Source organism: Schistocerca americana, chromosome X (assembly GCF_021461395.2).
Source record: "Schistocerca americana isolate TAMUIC-IGC-003095 chromosome X, iqSchAmer2.1, whole genome shotgun sequence".
NCBI lineage: Eukaryota > Metazoa > Arthropoda > Insecta > Orthoptera > Acrididae > Schistocerca > Schistocerca americana.
This window is the reverse complement of record NC_060130.1, coordinates 312,311,870-312,329,037: the sequence shown is the minus strand read 5'-3', so window position 1 is coordinate 312,329,037 and position 17,168 is coordinate 312,311,870. Positions and strand designations below refer to the sequence as shown.

The 17,168-nt window shown below is 39.3% G+C and overlaps 1 protein-coding gene across 1 annotated transcript in view; it reads left to right on the top strand.

The window, feature by feature from the left end:
* LOC124555767 overlaps nt 1-17,168 on the top strand; it is a 225,168-nt gene that overhangs the window by 200,387 nt on the left and 7,613 nt on the right. Inside the window, exon 10 of the mRNA XM_047129813.1 lies at nt 4,001-4,267. Coding sequence (XP_046985769.1) covers nt 4,001-4,267 — 267 coding nt within the window. The remainder of the gene's footprint in view (nt 1-4,000; nt 4,268-17,168) is intronic.

Below are 17,168 nucleotides of genomic sequence, written 5' to 3'. Positions count from 1 at the left end.
TCTTCCTGTAGACTACATGCATTCAACACATTTGCAAATTATATGACATGAACAAGCTTAAATTCAGAATGGAGAAACATTAAATGTGGCATACAACTAGATTTGGCACTTGGTTCACTGCCATTCTTGGTCTACATAAATGATTTACTGGGGACAATGGAGGACTCTTTGAAACCTGTAATGTTTGTTGATGAGACAAATATACTGATAAAATTTGCTGCTACAGACATGTTTGCCACAGGCCAAGCTGGGTGTGATTTCATTGTAGCCTAAGCTGACTACCTATGCTTGGACCCTTCCATCCTTGACTGCTCCCTATCTTGTATATTACCTGTGCTAGCCTCCTGGCACTGTGCTGATTTGGTAGCTTGCAAGCCAAAAATTGCAGAATCCATACATTCACTCCCTTCTAGTTCATCTGTTCTCTTGGTGCATGCTAGCACAACAATTCATTCAAAAATTACACAAGGGAAGGGAATTTCTTGCTAGAAAACACTTCTGATGCATCTGAATACTTTTTAAGTATGCTACATAGATAAAATTAATTGTTCTCTGGCAAACTTCAAGGCCAGAAATCAATGTTTCCAAATACAAAATCTTTCAGATCTGCATAATTTCTTATTAACCAATGTGATGTATGCTGTGTATTTACTTCATGCATAGGATATATATTGTAAAACCAGGTCCACCTGTTGCCAGCACATTATTTCATTTAGAGAGATGCTTCAAACTCAGAATGTTGAACCTTCTGAATTCTTTTTGAAATGTGTATTATTTTCAATCCTTTTATAAGTCCCCACACAACATCCATGGCCAAGTATCACAATACTGAAATATAACTGTCTACATTACATGGTACACAGATGAATACATACAACTTTTGTTTTGCTGGTGCAGTGTATGCTGTGTAATTAAATCATGTACAAAATATATATAGCATCATCTGAAACAGAAAGTTTGTTTCTTGCCAGCATACTGTTACTTTTTCATTTAGAGAGACACTCCAAAGTGAGAACATAATAGTTTGAATACTTTTTTAAATACTCGGTATATATTACCACTCCTTCCTTATGTCCTTAGGAAAGTATCATGGCAAAAAAATCCATCATGTTGGAATAATTTCATCACAGTATAAAGTGATGAATACATATGTATAGTTTTTGTTTAACTGGTGGAATGAACCTTATGTATTTACATCACATGTGAAATAAATATTGTAGCCTCTGAAACACCAAGTCTGTTTGTTGCCAGCACATTTCATAACCTGGAGGGGTACTTCAAATTCAGAAACTTGAAGCATTTGAATAATTGTTTCAATGCACAGTATGTATTTTCACTCCTGCTTTATTGCCCTTGCGTAAATTTCGCTATCAAAATAATATCTGAATATGATTATATACATTACATAATAATAATTCTAGTTCATTATAAGTAGAAGTGTATACATGAGTTTAGTTTTGCTGGTGCAATATATGCTGTGCATTTACATTATGTACAGAATATATATTGTAATATCTGGAACACAATTTCTGTTCATTTGCCAGTGAACTTCTCACCTGAAGGAAATGTCTGAATACTCTTTACACTCATTGTATCTATTCCCAAGCCTTCTTTTTGATGCAGGCTTTCCTCTGGTGCTGACAAAGTTAAAATTAGTTTTTTATATTGTCTTTTTATATTTTTATGGATCTTCTTTTTTATGATTTTATGGATCTTCTTTTTTTATATTTTTATGGATCTTGTTTCTTTCTTTTTTAACAAAACAGTTTATTTGCAAGTGTCAAATAATTTCAACTATGACATCAGTCTTAGTTCCCGATGATTAATAATGCCTCTTTGTGTGATAAGTCTTGAAACAGAGTAGAACACATAATGGTACATTGCAAGTTTTACATTGGTATCTAGTTTCCTCGTGCACTTTCTGTTTCATGGAAACCACACATCTGTGCATCAGCAAATTTTTCTTTGAAAATTCACTCACAGTAGTATGTGGAAAATGCCTTCCTGTAAATCAGAACGTCTTCCTCTGTCAGATTTGTACCATTTTGTTGCATATTTTTCTGGCTTCTGCAATGAGAGAGAGGTAAAACTCTGAGACTGCTATTTTTTGCCCTGTAACCAACCTGTGGAGAGTAAGAGCATTTAAAATGCATTAATCCAGAATGTGAAAAAATGTTTTGTGTAAGATTTCGCAGTCATACTAAAATTCTGCTTTAAAAATAATTTTGTGCATAATGGAATACAACAGCAACACAAAGCAAAGACAAAATTGCAGATATCTGCCAAACATCAGAGAAATGCATCTCATGACCCTTAGAAGGGACACCCTGTACGATAACATCCCCCCTCCCCCTCCTACACCTCCCAGACTGGCACAAATACACTGGTTGATTCTCTGTTTTTGATTGGTTTCGCAAGCAGATTGGTGTCAGACAAGAATAATGGGTAGGGCAAAAGAGCCGATGATGAAGTAGATAGCTCTGAAAAAGATCTCGTGTATCAGTTCTACCCATGATACAAACATATCTATCGTTTCTGCAAATCAGCCTCTGCTCAGTGTCTCTCTTGATATTATCCAAATGTTGGAAACCTCAACAACATCCTTTCCCAGGGCTTCTACTACCTCTCACTGTGCCCTGGAGGTAAACGATATTCTGTCACCTATTCAATGCAGTGTGCTAGTGTATCCATTTTTCATCCTTATTCTCAGAGCAGTAGCTTATAGGTATTCCCATGTGGATGATCTAATGGCGAGACCTGTTCCATACATCCAGTCCCTATCTACTACTGCAATGCAGTCACAGACATTTTCCATCTGGCTACATAAGAAAATAGCTATGTCACATATACCTGCCACACTGCAATTGATGTGCAGTGTTCTATATGGGTATGACAAATAATCTGATGTCTATCTACATAGATAGCCACCACCAAACTGATGCTAGCTGTAGCCATCCTTGTTGAACATTCTGCACAACACACAACTAATGCCTTCAACTGCTGCTTCAGCACCCATTCTGTCTGAATCCTTTCCTCTAGCACCTGTTCCTCTGAAATGTGAATGTGGGATCTGTCTCCCCAGCACATACCCTGTTCCCACAACCCCCCTGCAGTTCTGATTGTCTGTAAGTGACATTGGTCAAATAAATGAAGTGTATTCCTTGAAGGGCAACTCTGTATTTTCAGACTACTTGGGATTACTATGCAAAGAGAGTTTTTAATGACATTCTGTCATATTTATTTTAAAGAGATAAGAATTGTATGTACTATAAATAGTTATCCTCAATGTCCAATTTTTATTTTACTCTGAGTACACAAACAGTTGAATCTTTTTCCTTGTTATGCACAACATAGCTCACATTTCAATTCATTAGACTATATCTACTGCTCAAAAGCATGAAGGAGTCATATTTGAATGCAGACATTCACTTTCATACCTTTGAAATACAAAAGTAAAAATTAAGTTGGTAGAAATTGTTAATCTAGCAGTTGAAAAGAACAGACATTTCATCACGATGACACTTGTGTACCCAGTTTCAAAATGTTTAATGAACAACTGTGTATCAAATCATCATCATCATCATCATCATGATCATAGTTATCGCAGGTGGTAAATTTCTAACAGACGGTATACAAAAACTGATTCCCCATTGTAATATGTGGATATAATTATGTAGATAGTGGAAGATCAATAACTACACATTCAATGAATGTGTTATTACACTGGAGATGTTCAACATTCATATCCTTTCTTACTGTTTTATTGTTTGCGTGTTTTTTGCATATCACATCGCAATTGTTTTCAGGGTGATCATTATAACAACATATTTTATTTAATATATATTTTTTGAATATGATGGACAGTTGTTCCTTGTTACATTACTATTTATCTATTTATATTGAATAATATTTTTGCTTGTTTGTTCTAAATATCCTGACTGTATTATGTTGAAGATGCTAACAATTTGTTGTATAGCATATAAATTTGATATTTTTATAGCCTCGTCTGCTGGCATCACATATTGCAGACAGAGAAGATGAAGTAACACATATTTTAAATTCTGATCCTACAATGGACCTGCACATAATGGAAGCAGTTAAACTACATATGCTTAAAAATGCTATTGAACTGTACCATAACTACACAAATGGGGAAGATGTTCCATTATTTGCTATGTTAATGTTCTCTCGAGACACTTCAGAAACACCCCGAGAACTGATGAGAAATCATTTACTTGAAGTTGGAAACACAGCTGGACTGGAGCAGGTAATAACATGCTCTTTTGTATCAGTTTGCTACTCAGAAATATTTGGAATAAACAAAAAACTTTCTTGATTATTCAGGCTTACATATGGGTAAATTTCAGTTTACAAATTTAGGTGTGGTGTAATGAGGGAAAATACTTAAAATTACACAGAGAGAGAGCAAGAGAGAGAGGAGAGAGAGAGAGAGAGAGAGAGAGAGAGAGAGAGAGAGCCCACTCCATATTTACCTCCAAGAGGTTCATGTCTCAATAGCTAATATAGATACTTAAAATATACAACAGAAATCCTTGCTTTAAGAACAATAGGTTCAGTTTTCAAAGAAGAAAGGAGAACTGGTTGGGACAGGTAAGTAAGTGGGAGGTGGGAAAGGGTGGGGGGGAGTTTACAGGGGGTTGCTATATTACAGACCATGTGAGGCACAGTTGGGTGCTGCTGTTTTCAGTCTAAGAAGACAGTTCCACCAGATAGTTCTAAATGATGATATTCTATTCTTGTACAATCCTATGATGATGTTCCTTCTTTTTTCATATTGCACACAATTATGGCTTTGAAGTCTGTTGCATAGTTGTAAGAAATGGTGGTTCATATACACTATGTTACAATGTGAAAGACTACTTACTGTAAGGTAATAGTACAAGATTCACTTACTGTATTACATGATACATCTGATAGATGAAATATATGCTACACTGTATCCTCTTATTTATATTGTTACTGTATGACTACATTTCACATTTATCACTCATTACTTAATTTTGTATGAAAGAACTGTGAATTGTGCGCCTACTGGCTGTAAATATAATGACCATTGTCGAAATATAAATTTGTGGTAGAGAATTTATGAGTTTGTAATTGGTCAAATTTGGAGGAGTAATAGCAAGACTTATTTGGTGCAGTTACTTCCACATAAAATTAATGTATAGAAAGCCCTAGAAAAACACTGTGTAACATCATGACTGATCACTGAAATTAGAAACAGTTCAATAGATAATAATCTTTAGCATGTTTGATAAGATAGTTGGATGCAACTTTAGCATTGAAGCCTCTGTAAATGGTAGTAATCAAAATAATTTCAGTATTTTAGCACCAATTTGTGTTGCAATATCAGTTGTTAAAGGTACTCAGAACACAGGATTTGACACTCAGAGCATCTATATTTTATAAAGCAACTAGCTGAGCACCCAGTGTTGCCTGGCTAAGTATTTATTCCAATCCTATTAGTCCATCCTCTCCTATCCCCTTTCTCTGTCCATCGCATCTGCCCCCTCTCTAACTCTTTCTCCACCCTCTTTCTGTCCAACTCCTCCACCCTCATCTCCTCCTGCCCCTCTCTCTGTCCATCCACTACTCCCCCACTCTATGTCCATCTGCTCCCCCTCCCCTCCCCCTCCCACCCCCCCTTACTCTCTCCGTCCATCTTCCTCTTCCGTATCTCTATTCATTTCCACCTCCACATATCTCTGTCCATATGCCCCCTCCCCCATCTCTCAGTCCATCTCCTCCTCCCCCTCTCTCTGTCCATCTCCTCCTCCCCCTCTCTCTGTCCATCTCTTACTTTTCCCTTTCTGAGTCCATTTCCCCCTCCCCTCTGTCTGTCTATCTCCTACTTCCACCTCTCTGTCTGTCCACCTATTCCTCGCTCTCATCTTCTCTCCACATTGTCACCTCCATCCAGTAGGAGGTTTCTGGTTCTCACCCCACAGTATTTTCTTTCAGATAGTAAGTAGTATGTGCACAAAGTTTGGTTGAAATCGATTTAAGTGTATAGGAGCAGCTTTTATCCACAGCTTTGCCCACATATGCACGTCACATTATTTCACATATATTCAACATATTTCACAGATATCTGTGCACATATTTCACCTGTATCTATGGCTAATTTCACACTTCAATTTTGTTTTCATGCAGCTCAATGTTTATGGCATCGTATCTCCTTAACTGTGTGTCATGCAATGATATAATTTTGAAGGTACATTTATGAAAGGGATAGATTGTTACTCACTGAATGGCGGAGATGTTGAGTAGCAGATAGGACACCAAAAAAGACTGCTAAACAAGTACGCTTTCAGCTAAAAGGTCTTCTTCTGAATTAGACAATATACGCACACCAAACTGGCCAAGTCTGGCCTCAGCAGCCAGAGACTGTGGTCATGTGTGTGAGAGTTGTGTTTCTGTGAATGTTTGTGGTGTGTGAATATACCTGCAAAATTATATTATTGTACACAGGTAGTTATATAGAGACAACACCAAAAACACTGAGATGTGTGAAAAACTGCCACATCATGCATGGTGTTTCAATCCACATATGCCATTAAATGTATCTACAACATCAAACAATGGAAATCCAGGATGGAATAAGGCATTTTGGCCAAAAGCTTACTTGTTTAGCAGTCTTCTTGGTATGCCTTTCTGTGGCTCTAGATTGCCACTATATGGTAAGTAGCAATCTATCCTTTTCATAATGTTGTCATTATTCCATCCTGGATTTCCATTATTTGATTTTGTAGATACATTTAATGGCATACGTGGATTTAAACACCATGCATGATGTGGCAGTTTTTCGCACATCTCAGTGTTTTTGGTGTTGTATCTCAATAACTACCTGTGTACAATAATGTAATTTTGCAGGTATATTCCGTGGTATATGTGAATAGTGTCACCAAAGTGCACTGCAAATACAGTTAACAGTGAAGAAGTAATAAATTAAAATGTCACACCTGATGTGGCAGTTTACTGCATGAACAGTGAAAAATGTAATAAATAATATTTTTTTTTTCCTTTTCCCATTTTGTGGGGATTGTCAGGAAGTTTCCTAAACATTTTAAATTAAGTGTAAAGCTTGTTGTAAGTCACTATGTGCTCTCACTCACAAATACTGTATGAATGAATTTTGGGCATTTTTGTGTCATAGTGTAACGTAGCAGAATAGGACAAAAATTTACTGAAAAGTATGATACAATAACAAAGTATGCAATACTAGGCTTACACAAAGCTATGTAAATGAAAGAGCTTGTATTGTAACATTATTGGATTAATATACTGATGAAATTAACCCAACTTGTAATGTATATAGTCCAAATTAAGATGAATTGTAAGGATAGTAACCCACAAATTAAAAACATTGTCACAGAAGAAGCTGAGTAGTGCAGTCATTGTAGTGTAGTGATTATGATACTAGATTGTTGCATAGAGGTTTGTGAGTTTAAAACTCACCTGAACTGAAACATTTTAATTTCTATATTCGGTTTCAGTACATTCTAGAAGTATCCACAAATGGCAGGAATCATTGCACTGGAATGTTCTGTACCGTATATGTTTTGGCTGGAGGCAGTTCGCTCCACGATCTTGTATGTGCAAGTGCTGAATAAACCTTCATTAAGTGAAGTTAGTGTTTGTCGTTCATCTACTTACACCTTCCTCTACATCAAATTATCTGGTGGAGGTGCCAGGTATTGGAACTTGTGATCCCACACATTATCAATGACACAGTGGCTCCCGTCAGGCCATGACAGAGCTGCCGTTTGCATGGTGAGAAACCCAAGTTCAAGCCATATTCAACAGACTGCAATCTATCTGAGACAGAAGAAGAAGAAGAAGAAGAAGAAGAAGAGGGCATCACGATGACACCAACTGTATGCCACCACATGAGACATCCTTCCGGGTTCTCTGATGATGATGGCCAAGATCCAAACAAGTGGCTGAAGGCATATGAGCATATAGCCAAATTTAAGAAATGGGATGACACTGTCTGTTTGGCTAACATATTTTTCTGCTTGTAGATCACTGCCAAGCAATGGTATGAGAACAACAAGGAGAAGTTCACAACCTTGGAAGTATTCCAGGTGGCGCTGTGCAAGTAGTTTGGCAACACACAATGCCAAGGCTGAGGATAAATGAAAGTGCAGGCTGAGGATAAATTAAAGTGCAGGGCACAGCATCCAGGAGAAACGACAGCATCCTACATTCAAGATGTCTTGGAGCCATATAAAATAGTGGATCCTCGAATGAAGGAGGAAGATAAGGTTGCACATCTCATGAAGGGTGTTGCTGAGGACATTTATCAAGCCCTACTCCTGAAGGAGGTTTTGACAGCAGACAACTTCATAAAATGGTGCCAGTATATCAAGACACTGAATCGAAAAAGAATTGCACATAAGAAGTTTGAATGGCTTCCAAACGTAATATTGATGTCTGTGATGGAGGAAGATACTGATTTCACAAGTGTTCTTCATCAGGTAGTGAGTGAGGAAGTTCAGAAGGCACTTGGATTGCACAGTGAGCAATAAACTGAGACGCTTCAAGAGGTCATAAGGGAGGAAGTGGAACAGACATTGAACCCAATCTATCATTCTTTATTTCCCTGTAAAATGGTAAAAAAGTCGAAACCCAGGTGAAGTTACATTCCTACAATGCCGCATGAGGAACCTGTTTTGGCACCAAGGAAGACAGACATCTGGAGGACGCAGGATAACCAACCAGTATGTTTCCAATGCGGATGCCCAGGACATGTGGTGCGCTATTGTCAAGAAAGGCAGCGGATATTTGATGACGCCGACGCCAGAAGACAGCAGACCGATCTTAGCCGACGCCAACTCCTGGACAATGGAGATGAACAAGAAGATTCTGGTGCAGGACAATGTAGATCACCATCGCTGCAAGTTAGCCGCTGGAGAGGATGTTCCCCAACTCACCAATCAAGGTCTCCATCACCGTTTCATCACTCCAGCCGATCACCTAGCCACTGCAACCTGGAAAACTAAAGGGTGCAACCTTCCTTGAAGGTGAGGGTGCTGAAGAGAAGAATCCTCCACTGTTGATCACTACAAAAATGGTAGGAAACTGCATCGATATACTCATGGATGGCCAACCAGCCCAAGCTCTTGTGGACTATGGAGCATCATATTCAGTCATTTCGGAGACCTACCGTCACCAGTTGCAGAAAATCATATTCGTTGACAACAAAACATCTCTGCTTAAGGTGGATAATGGGAAATATGTAAAACCTACAGGAAGATGTACCATTCGTGTGGGTATAAGTGGTCATACGTGGCATTTGTAGACTTAGAGAAAGCTTTTGACAATGTTGACTGGAATACTCTTTTTGAAATTCTAAAGGTGGCAGGGGTAAACTACAGGGAGCGAAAGGCTATTTACAATTTGTACAGAAACCAGATGGCAATTATAAGAGTCGAGGGGCATGAAAGGGAAGCAGTGGTTGGGAAGGGAGTGAGACAGGGATGTAGCCTCTCCCCGATGTTGTTCAATCTGTATATTAAGCAAGCAGTAAAGGAAACAAAAGAAAAATTTGGAGTAGGTATTAAAATCCATGGAGAAGAAATAAAAACTTTGAGGTTTGCCGATGACATTGTAATTCTGTCAGAGACAGCAAAGGACTTGGAACAGCAGTTGAACGGAATGGACAGTGTCTTGAAAGGAGGATATAAGATGAACATCAACAAAAGTAAAACAAGGATAATCGAATGTAGTCGAATTAAGTCAGGTGATGCTGAGGGAATTAGATTTGGAAATGAGACACTTAAAGTAGTAAATGAGTTTTGCTATTTGGGGAGCAAAATAACTGATGATGGTCGAAGTAGAGAGGATATAAAATGTAGACTGGCAATGGAAAGCGTTTCTGAAGAAGAGAAATTTGTTAACATCAAGTATAGATTTAAATATCAGGAAGTCATTTCTGAAAGTATTCGTATGGAGTGTAGCCATGTATGGAAGTGAAACATGGACGATAAATAGTTTGGACAAGAAGAGAATAGAAGCTTTCGAAATGTGGTGCTACAGAAGAATGCTGAAGATTAGATGGGTAGATCACATAACTAACGAGGAGGTATTGAATAGGATTGGGGAGAAGAGGAGTTTGTGGTACAACTTGACTAGAAGAAGGGATCGGTTGGTAGGACACGTTCTGAGGCATCAAGGGATCGCCAATTTAGTACTGGAGGGCAGCGTGGAGGGTAAAAATCGTAGAGGGAGACCAAGAGATGAATACACTAAGCAGATTCAGAAGGATGTAGGCTGCAGTAGGTACTGGGAGATGAAGAAGCTTGCACAGGATAGAGTAGCATGGAGAGCTGCATCAAACCTGTCTCCGGACTGAAGACCTCAACAACAGCAACATGGCTTACAAGAGTGTAGTCATGACATCATTCTCAGATGGGACATTTTGAAAGCTTCTCAGGCAATTATACATTGTGATTGCTTGAAGATTATACTAGACGAGATGAGATACTGTGGACAGGAAGATGCGCATCAGAGTTTGTGGAGACTATGTGTGCTGGATGAAGTGATCAATCCTGCAGTCAGCGCTAGAAAGGTAGCTGTCATGTGTCATTCCATGCATCAACCCATGGATCTTGTAGTGGAATGTAAGAGAAGCATACCACTGAAGAATAACTTGGTCATCTCGTTTAAGAATGGATTTGGTGAATTGTGGTTAGTTAACTGTCGCCAAGAACCACAGATCATTCCAAGAAGTAAGTGTGTAGCAAACGCTGAGCCGTTAATTGCAGAACAGCTGAGCATCATAAAAACGTTCCATGACGAGTCTGTGGGCGAAATTAGTACTACCACTACGAGACAAGATCTTCTAGCTCAACTATCACCAGATCTCATTAAGGAACAACAGAAGAAGCTACTTGCCATTCTTCAAGAGTTCTCTGAATGCTTCAATCCACAGGTGAAGAGCAAACTAGACAAATTGACAGTGAAGCACCTGATTAGCACTGGAGACCATCAACCAATAAGCCAGAGAGCATATCATATGTCAGCAACGGAATGTCAAATAATTCATGACGATGTAGAGAAAATGATGAAGAATGACATCATTCAGCTTTCGCAGAGCCCATGGTCACCACCAGTGGTTCTCGTCGGGAAGAAGGATGGCAGTTGGTACTTTTGTGTTGATTACAGGAAGCTCAATAAGATAACTAAAAAGGACATTTACCCTCTTCCATGAATTAACAATACACTAGATTGTCTGAAGATTTTCTCAACCATGGACATGTACTCGGGATACTGGCAAATCGAAGTAGATGAGGCTGATTATGAGAAAACTGCACTCATCACCCCTGAGGGCCTGTATGAATTTAAGGTAATGCCATTTGGTTTGTATAATCCACCAGCAACTTTTGAATGAATGGTGGATAATATTCCAAGGCAACTGAAGTGGACAATGTGTGTTTGTCATTTAGATGACATTATAGTGTTCTCAGAGACATTTGATGAACACATAAGAAGACGGAGGGCCATTCTTAAGTGTCTCCAACAAGCCAGACTGAAACTTAATCCGAGAAAGTGTCTCTTTGGAGCAAAAGAAATCAAAATACTTGGGCACCCTGTGTCAAACGAAGGTGTGCATCCAGACCCAGAAAAGGTGACATCTATAACTGAATTTCCTATTCCTAAATGTATTATAAATGTGTGAAGCTTCCTCGGATTATGTTCTTATTACCGTCGTTTTATCAAATACTTTTGTATCAAAGCCAGGCCACACCAAGAGTTGTTAAAAGCTGATGCTAAATTTATCTGGGGTGGTGATCAACAAGAGTCTTTCAATGTGCTGCGAAAAGCTCTGATGACTGACTCTGTACTTGGTCTGTATGATGAGAAAGCACCTACAGAACTACACACAGATGCCAGTGGGTATGGGATCGCTGCTGTTCTGGTGCAGATTTTGGATGAAAAGAGAAGATTATTGCCTATGCTTCTAGGACACTTACAAAAGCTGAGAGAAACTACTCGACTACAGAAAGAGAATGACTTGCTGTGATCTGACCCGTGTGCAAATTTTGACAGTATCTCTATGGAAGGCCATTCACAGTTGTTACAGACCACCATTCACTTTATTTGTTGACAGATCTTAAGGATCCAACAGGACGACTCACACCAGGTGGGCACTACGTCTTCAACAGTATGACATTACCATAGTGTACAAAAGTGGAAGAAAACACCAACATGCAGACTGTCTCTCAAGAAACCCTGTGCAAGACCATCAAGACTTTGATGAAGGTAGTGACTGTCTCGCTGCACTCCAGGATCTCTCTGCTGTGCAGAAGAAAGATGCCAAGATATCTCAAATTATGCTGGCCTTAAATTGGTCAGAGTATGTGAAAGGACAATTTAAGGTAGTTAATGGATTACTTTGCAAGAAAAACTTTGATCCATTTGGAAAGAGGTGGCTACCAGTGATTCCTAAACACACGTTCTTAGATGTTCTACAGAAATTACATGACACACCTGAGGCCGGACATTTAGGATTTATTAAGACATACGATAGAATCTGCAAGAGATTTTTCTGGCCAGGTTTATTTAGGAGTGTCCGTCACTGTGTGTTGCACTGTCGAGAGTGCCAGAGAAGAAAGGCAGTTCCTCAGAAACCACCTGGCCGACTCATACCAATTCCACCAGCCAAAACGCCTTTCCAGTGTGCTGCGATTGACCTCCTTGGACGATTTCCAATGTCTGTTAGTGGCAATAGATGGATTATTGTTTGCACTGATTATCTGACACACTATACCATTACAAAAGCTGTGAAAACAGCTAAAGCATTCGAGGTAGCCAAATTCATCATAGAAGATATTGTATTAAGACATGGTACCCCAAGGTCATTAATTAAGGATCGAGGGAAAGTTTTTTAATCGAATCTTATGACAGAGATAAACTGCCGGTGCAACATTACTCATCATATGATGACTACCTGCCATCCCCAAACTAATGGGCTTACTGAACGCCTTAATAAGACCTTGGCCAACATGCTGTCAATGTTCATCAATGTTGAGCAGAGCAACTGGGATGAGGTGCTACCTTTTGTGATGGTTGCCTACAAAACCGCCAAACAAGACACCATAGGGTTTACGCCATTTTTCCTGGTGCATGGGCGTGAGGCAACGACGACGATGGACACTGTGTTTCCATTACTTCCTGATGGCATGGATGACAACTAGATTAGCCAGGTGTTAACCACAGCTGAGGAAGCTTGGCAGTTAGCTCATCTCCACACACTGCAAGCTCAAGAAAACGATCACTGAAGGTATGACGATAGCCACTGCCCTGTTGTCCACCAGCCTGGTACCTCGTTTGGATCTGTTCAGAAAGTTGGTCTCTCTGAGAAGCTCCTCAAGCGCTACTTTGGACCTCATAAGGTTGTAAGACAGTTGTCTGATGTTACTTATGAAGTTGAAGATTTCGATCCCGACACAAGGTGACGAAAGATCAGAGATATGGTCCACGTCCTTCGAATGAAGCCCTATAACAATCCTGCAACCCAGGGTACAGCCGAAGCTCCAGTGACAAGCAACATGTGGAAAGGTACTGAAGAATGTAGTGGCAAAGGAAGTTCTAAGAAGATCACCGCCAGGGGGGACATCAGTCATCAGAAGTCAGAGTATGCAGGACCAATGACTCATTCCCGGACTAGGAGGACATAACACCGATACGGTCTTCTCTTAAGGAGGGAGCAATGTCACTGAACAAGCCGAGTAGCACAGTCACCATAGTGTAGTGGTTACAATAACAGATTGTTGCCTGGAGGGTCATGAGTTCAAAACTCACCTGAACTGAAACATTTTAATTTCTATATTCAGTTTGAGTACATTCTAGAAGTATCCACAAATGGCATAAATCATTGTACTGGAATTTTCTGGTGCTGTATATATACCATATGTGTTCTGGCCAGAGGCAGTTCACTCCACACTCTTGTATGTGCAAGTGCTGATAAATCTTCATTAAGTGAAGTTAGAGTTCATCATTCAGCTACTTACACCTTCCTCTGTGTGACAGTATGTTAACCCTAGCATTACCAACGGGGGGGCCTCGTAGGCCCACTGACTCAGTTTTTCTATGTTGTATCCACACCCTTTGATATATGAACTTGAAAGCAAAGGTAATTGTTCGTTATTGAATGTACTATTGAGTCATTACAGAATTTCGGAATAAAAATGTAATTAAAATTCATTTACTTGATTTAATTCTCTGTGGGCCTTAGAAGCCCACCCGTTGGTAATAGCAAGGAAAGATTTACAAGGTTGAGTCTCTCGTTTCAAATTCTTACCATGAAACGAATTTTGGCATTGTTGCCTTCAGACATATTATTATGAAGCGGACCATTGTTATTTTCAGTGTTTCTGCTGCTGTTGAACCAGCAACATGAGTAGACATCGTTTACGTGATAGTTCCATTGAAAGAGTGCTAGAAGAAGTTTTGAACGAATCATATTTAGAGGAAAGTGAAGTGGATGATGATGTGGAAGAAATTAGAACTGATTCATCGTCTGAGAATGAAGATGAGGTTGAAGCCAATCCACCAGATGATAATGATACGGAATGTGATAAATTCATTGCAAAAAGTGGACGAGAGTATATTACGAAGCCATCTCGACAATATCGGCGTTCTGTACAAAATATAGTGCGAGAAAGAATGGGGCTAGGACAACAAGGAAGAATTGCGTCTCCGAAAGAGGCTATAGAGCTCTTTTTTACACCTCAAATTATGAATCTAATAAAACTACACTCAAATGAAGAGGCTTCTCGACTAGGTATTCAGCACACAGATGAAGATGAGTTATTTTGTTATATAGGACTCTTACTAATCATGGGTTCAAATCATGACAATAAGATACCTGTCCAAGATTTATGGTCTTTGCTGCAGGGCCGACAAGTGTACTATGGATCAATGAGTCGGACCCGATTTTTCAAATTGACTAAAATATTGAGGTTTGATGATAAGAACACAAGAGAAATTCGTCGCCAGACTGACAAGTTTGCTCCAATGAGGGAAATTTTTGAAAGCTTCAATTCTTCACTTCCATTGTATTTCATTCCTGGTCTACATACAACAGTGGATGAGATGTTGTCTTTGTTCCGTGGTCGCTGTCCATTCAAGGTGTTTCTAAAAGAAAAACCTGGAAAATACGGCATTCTAATTCGAATGCTGTCTGATTCTGAGACTAGATATGTGATCAGCATGGACATCTATACAGGCAAGTCAGGAAATACACAGCATTCAAATGGACCGATGGAAATTGTAAAGAGACTAATAAAACCTATTGAAAAATCAGGCCGTAATGTTACCACAGATCGGTACTATACTTCAGTGGAGCTTGCTGAGACTCTATGGAACGATTTTCACCTCACACTTGTTGGCACCCTACAGTCTAACAGACAACACGTACCTGAAGAGCTGAAGACTACAACTGGCCGCAGTTTACACTCTTCCATATTTGCTTATACTGACCCTCAGACACAGAGGCCACCAGTTACTCTTGCATCAACGCTAGTCCGCGAGAAGCCAAAACGACTGCTGTAGATGCTTTCAACTTATCACTCAGAAGGGGTGTTGAATGAAGACTCAAAAAAGACTAACATAAATCTTTTTTATAATTCTACAAAGGGAGGCGTGGACACCATAGACCAGATGGCAAGACACTACAGCACAAAGACAGGAACAAGAAGATGGCCTTTGTCCCTCTTCTACACACTCATTGGCATAGCAGCAATAAATGCATATTCACTCTTCCTCCTCAACTTTCCGAATTGGAAAAAGAATTTGCTAAACCGCAGAAGAGTTTTTATCACTAACTTAGGTCTCGAACTAATAAGATCTCAAGTAGATAAACAGGCACAAAATTTGTATGGACTTCAGAAGCCAGTAATAATGGCAATGGAAAGCATCACACAACGGAAGCTCAGCTGCTCTGTAGAACCATCATCCTCAACAGCAGAACCAGGAACACGTGGATGGTGCCACCTATGATGCCAAGAAGCTGCATCTAAAAAGATCAAGTACAACAAGCTGGGAAAGTCAACTGTTACCTGCTCTCAGTGCCACAAACACGTCTGTGGGAAACACTGCAGGAAGACAGTGTTGTGTGAAAAATGCGTTGCAGAATGAGACAGTAAATTTTGTTTGATTCATGTAGTGTATCGAATTAAAAAAGTCGTTTTTATAAGAAAACACTATTTTGAAACATTATTCCAAAAAATATATAAACTGAATCTCGTGATTTGTTCATTTTATTCCTATTATAATAACATCTTTTATTATCCAGTATACAAAAACAATGTCTAAGCATTTTGAATTGTTATTAGAGGTATCAGAAGTAAATAAACTTGATTTATGATAAAATAAATTGTGGTATTCTTTATGGGCCTTTGAGGCCCCCCCGTTGGTATTACATGTAACAAAAAATACGATGGTAATGCTAGGGTTAAAGCCAATGTAAACAAAAGTCCAATTTATCATCACAAAATTTGTATGCAAAAAAAATGATAGTAATTGTGATTCAGATAACCATAAAGTCACATGAGCTATGTTACTAACAAACATTAATCTGTGCTTATAAAATTAGCAATGCAAAGATTACAACATTATTGTTGATATACACTGAAGAGCCAAAGAAACTGGTACACCTGCCTAATATCATGAAGGGCCCCCGTGAGCACACAGAAGTGCTGCAACATGATGTGGCATGGTCTCGACTAATGGTGAATTAGTGCTGGAGAGAACTGACACCATGAATCCTGCAGGGCTGTCCGTAAATCTGTAAGAGTACGAGGGGGTGGAGATCTCTTCTGAACAGCATGTTGCAAGGCATCCCAGATATGCTCAATAATGTTCATGGAGAGTTTGGTTGCCACCAGTGGAAGTATTTAAACTCAGAAGAGCATTCCTGGAGGCACTCTGTAGCAATTCTGGACATTTGGAGTGTCACTTTGTTCTGCTGGAATTGCCCAAGTCCGGCAGAATGCACAATGGACATGAATGGATACAGGTGCTCAGACAGGATGCTTACGTACATGTCACCTGTCAGAGTCATATCTAGACATATCAGGGATCCCATATCATTCGAACTGCACATGCCCCACACCATTACAGAGCCTCCACCAGCTTGA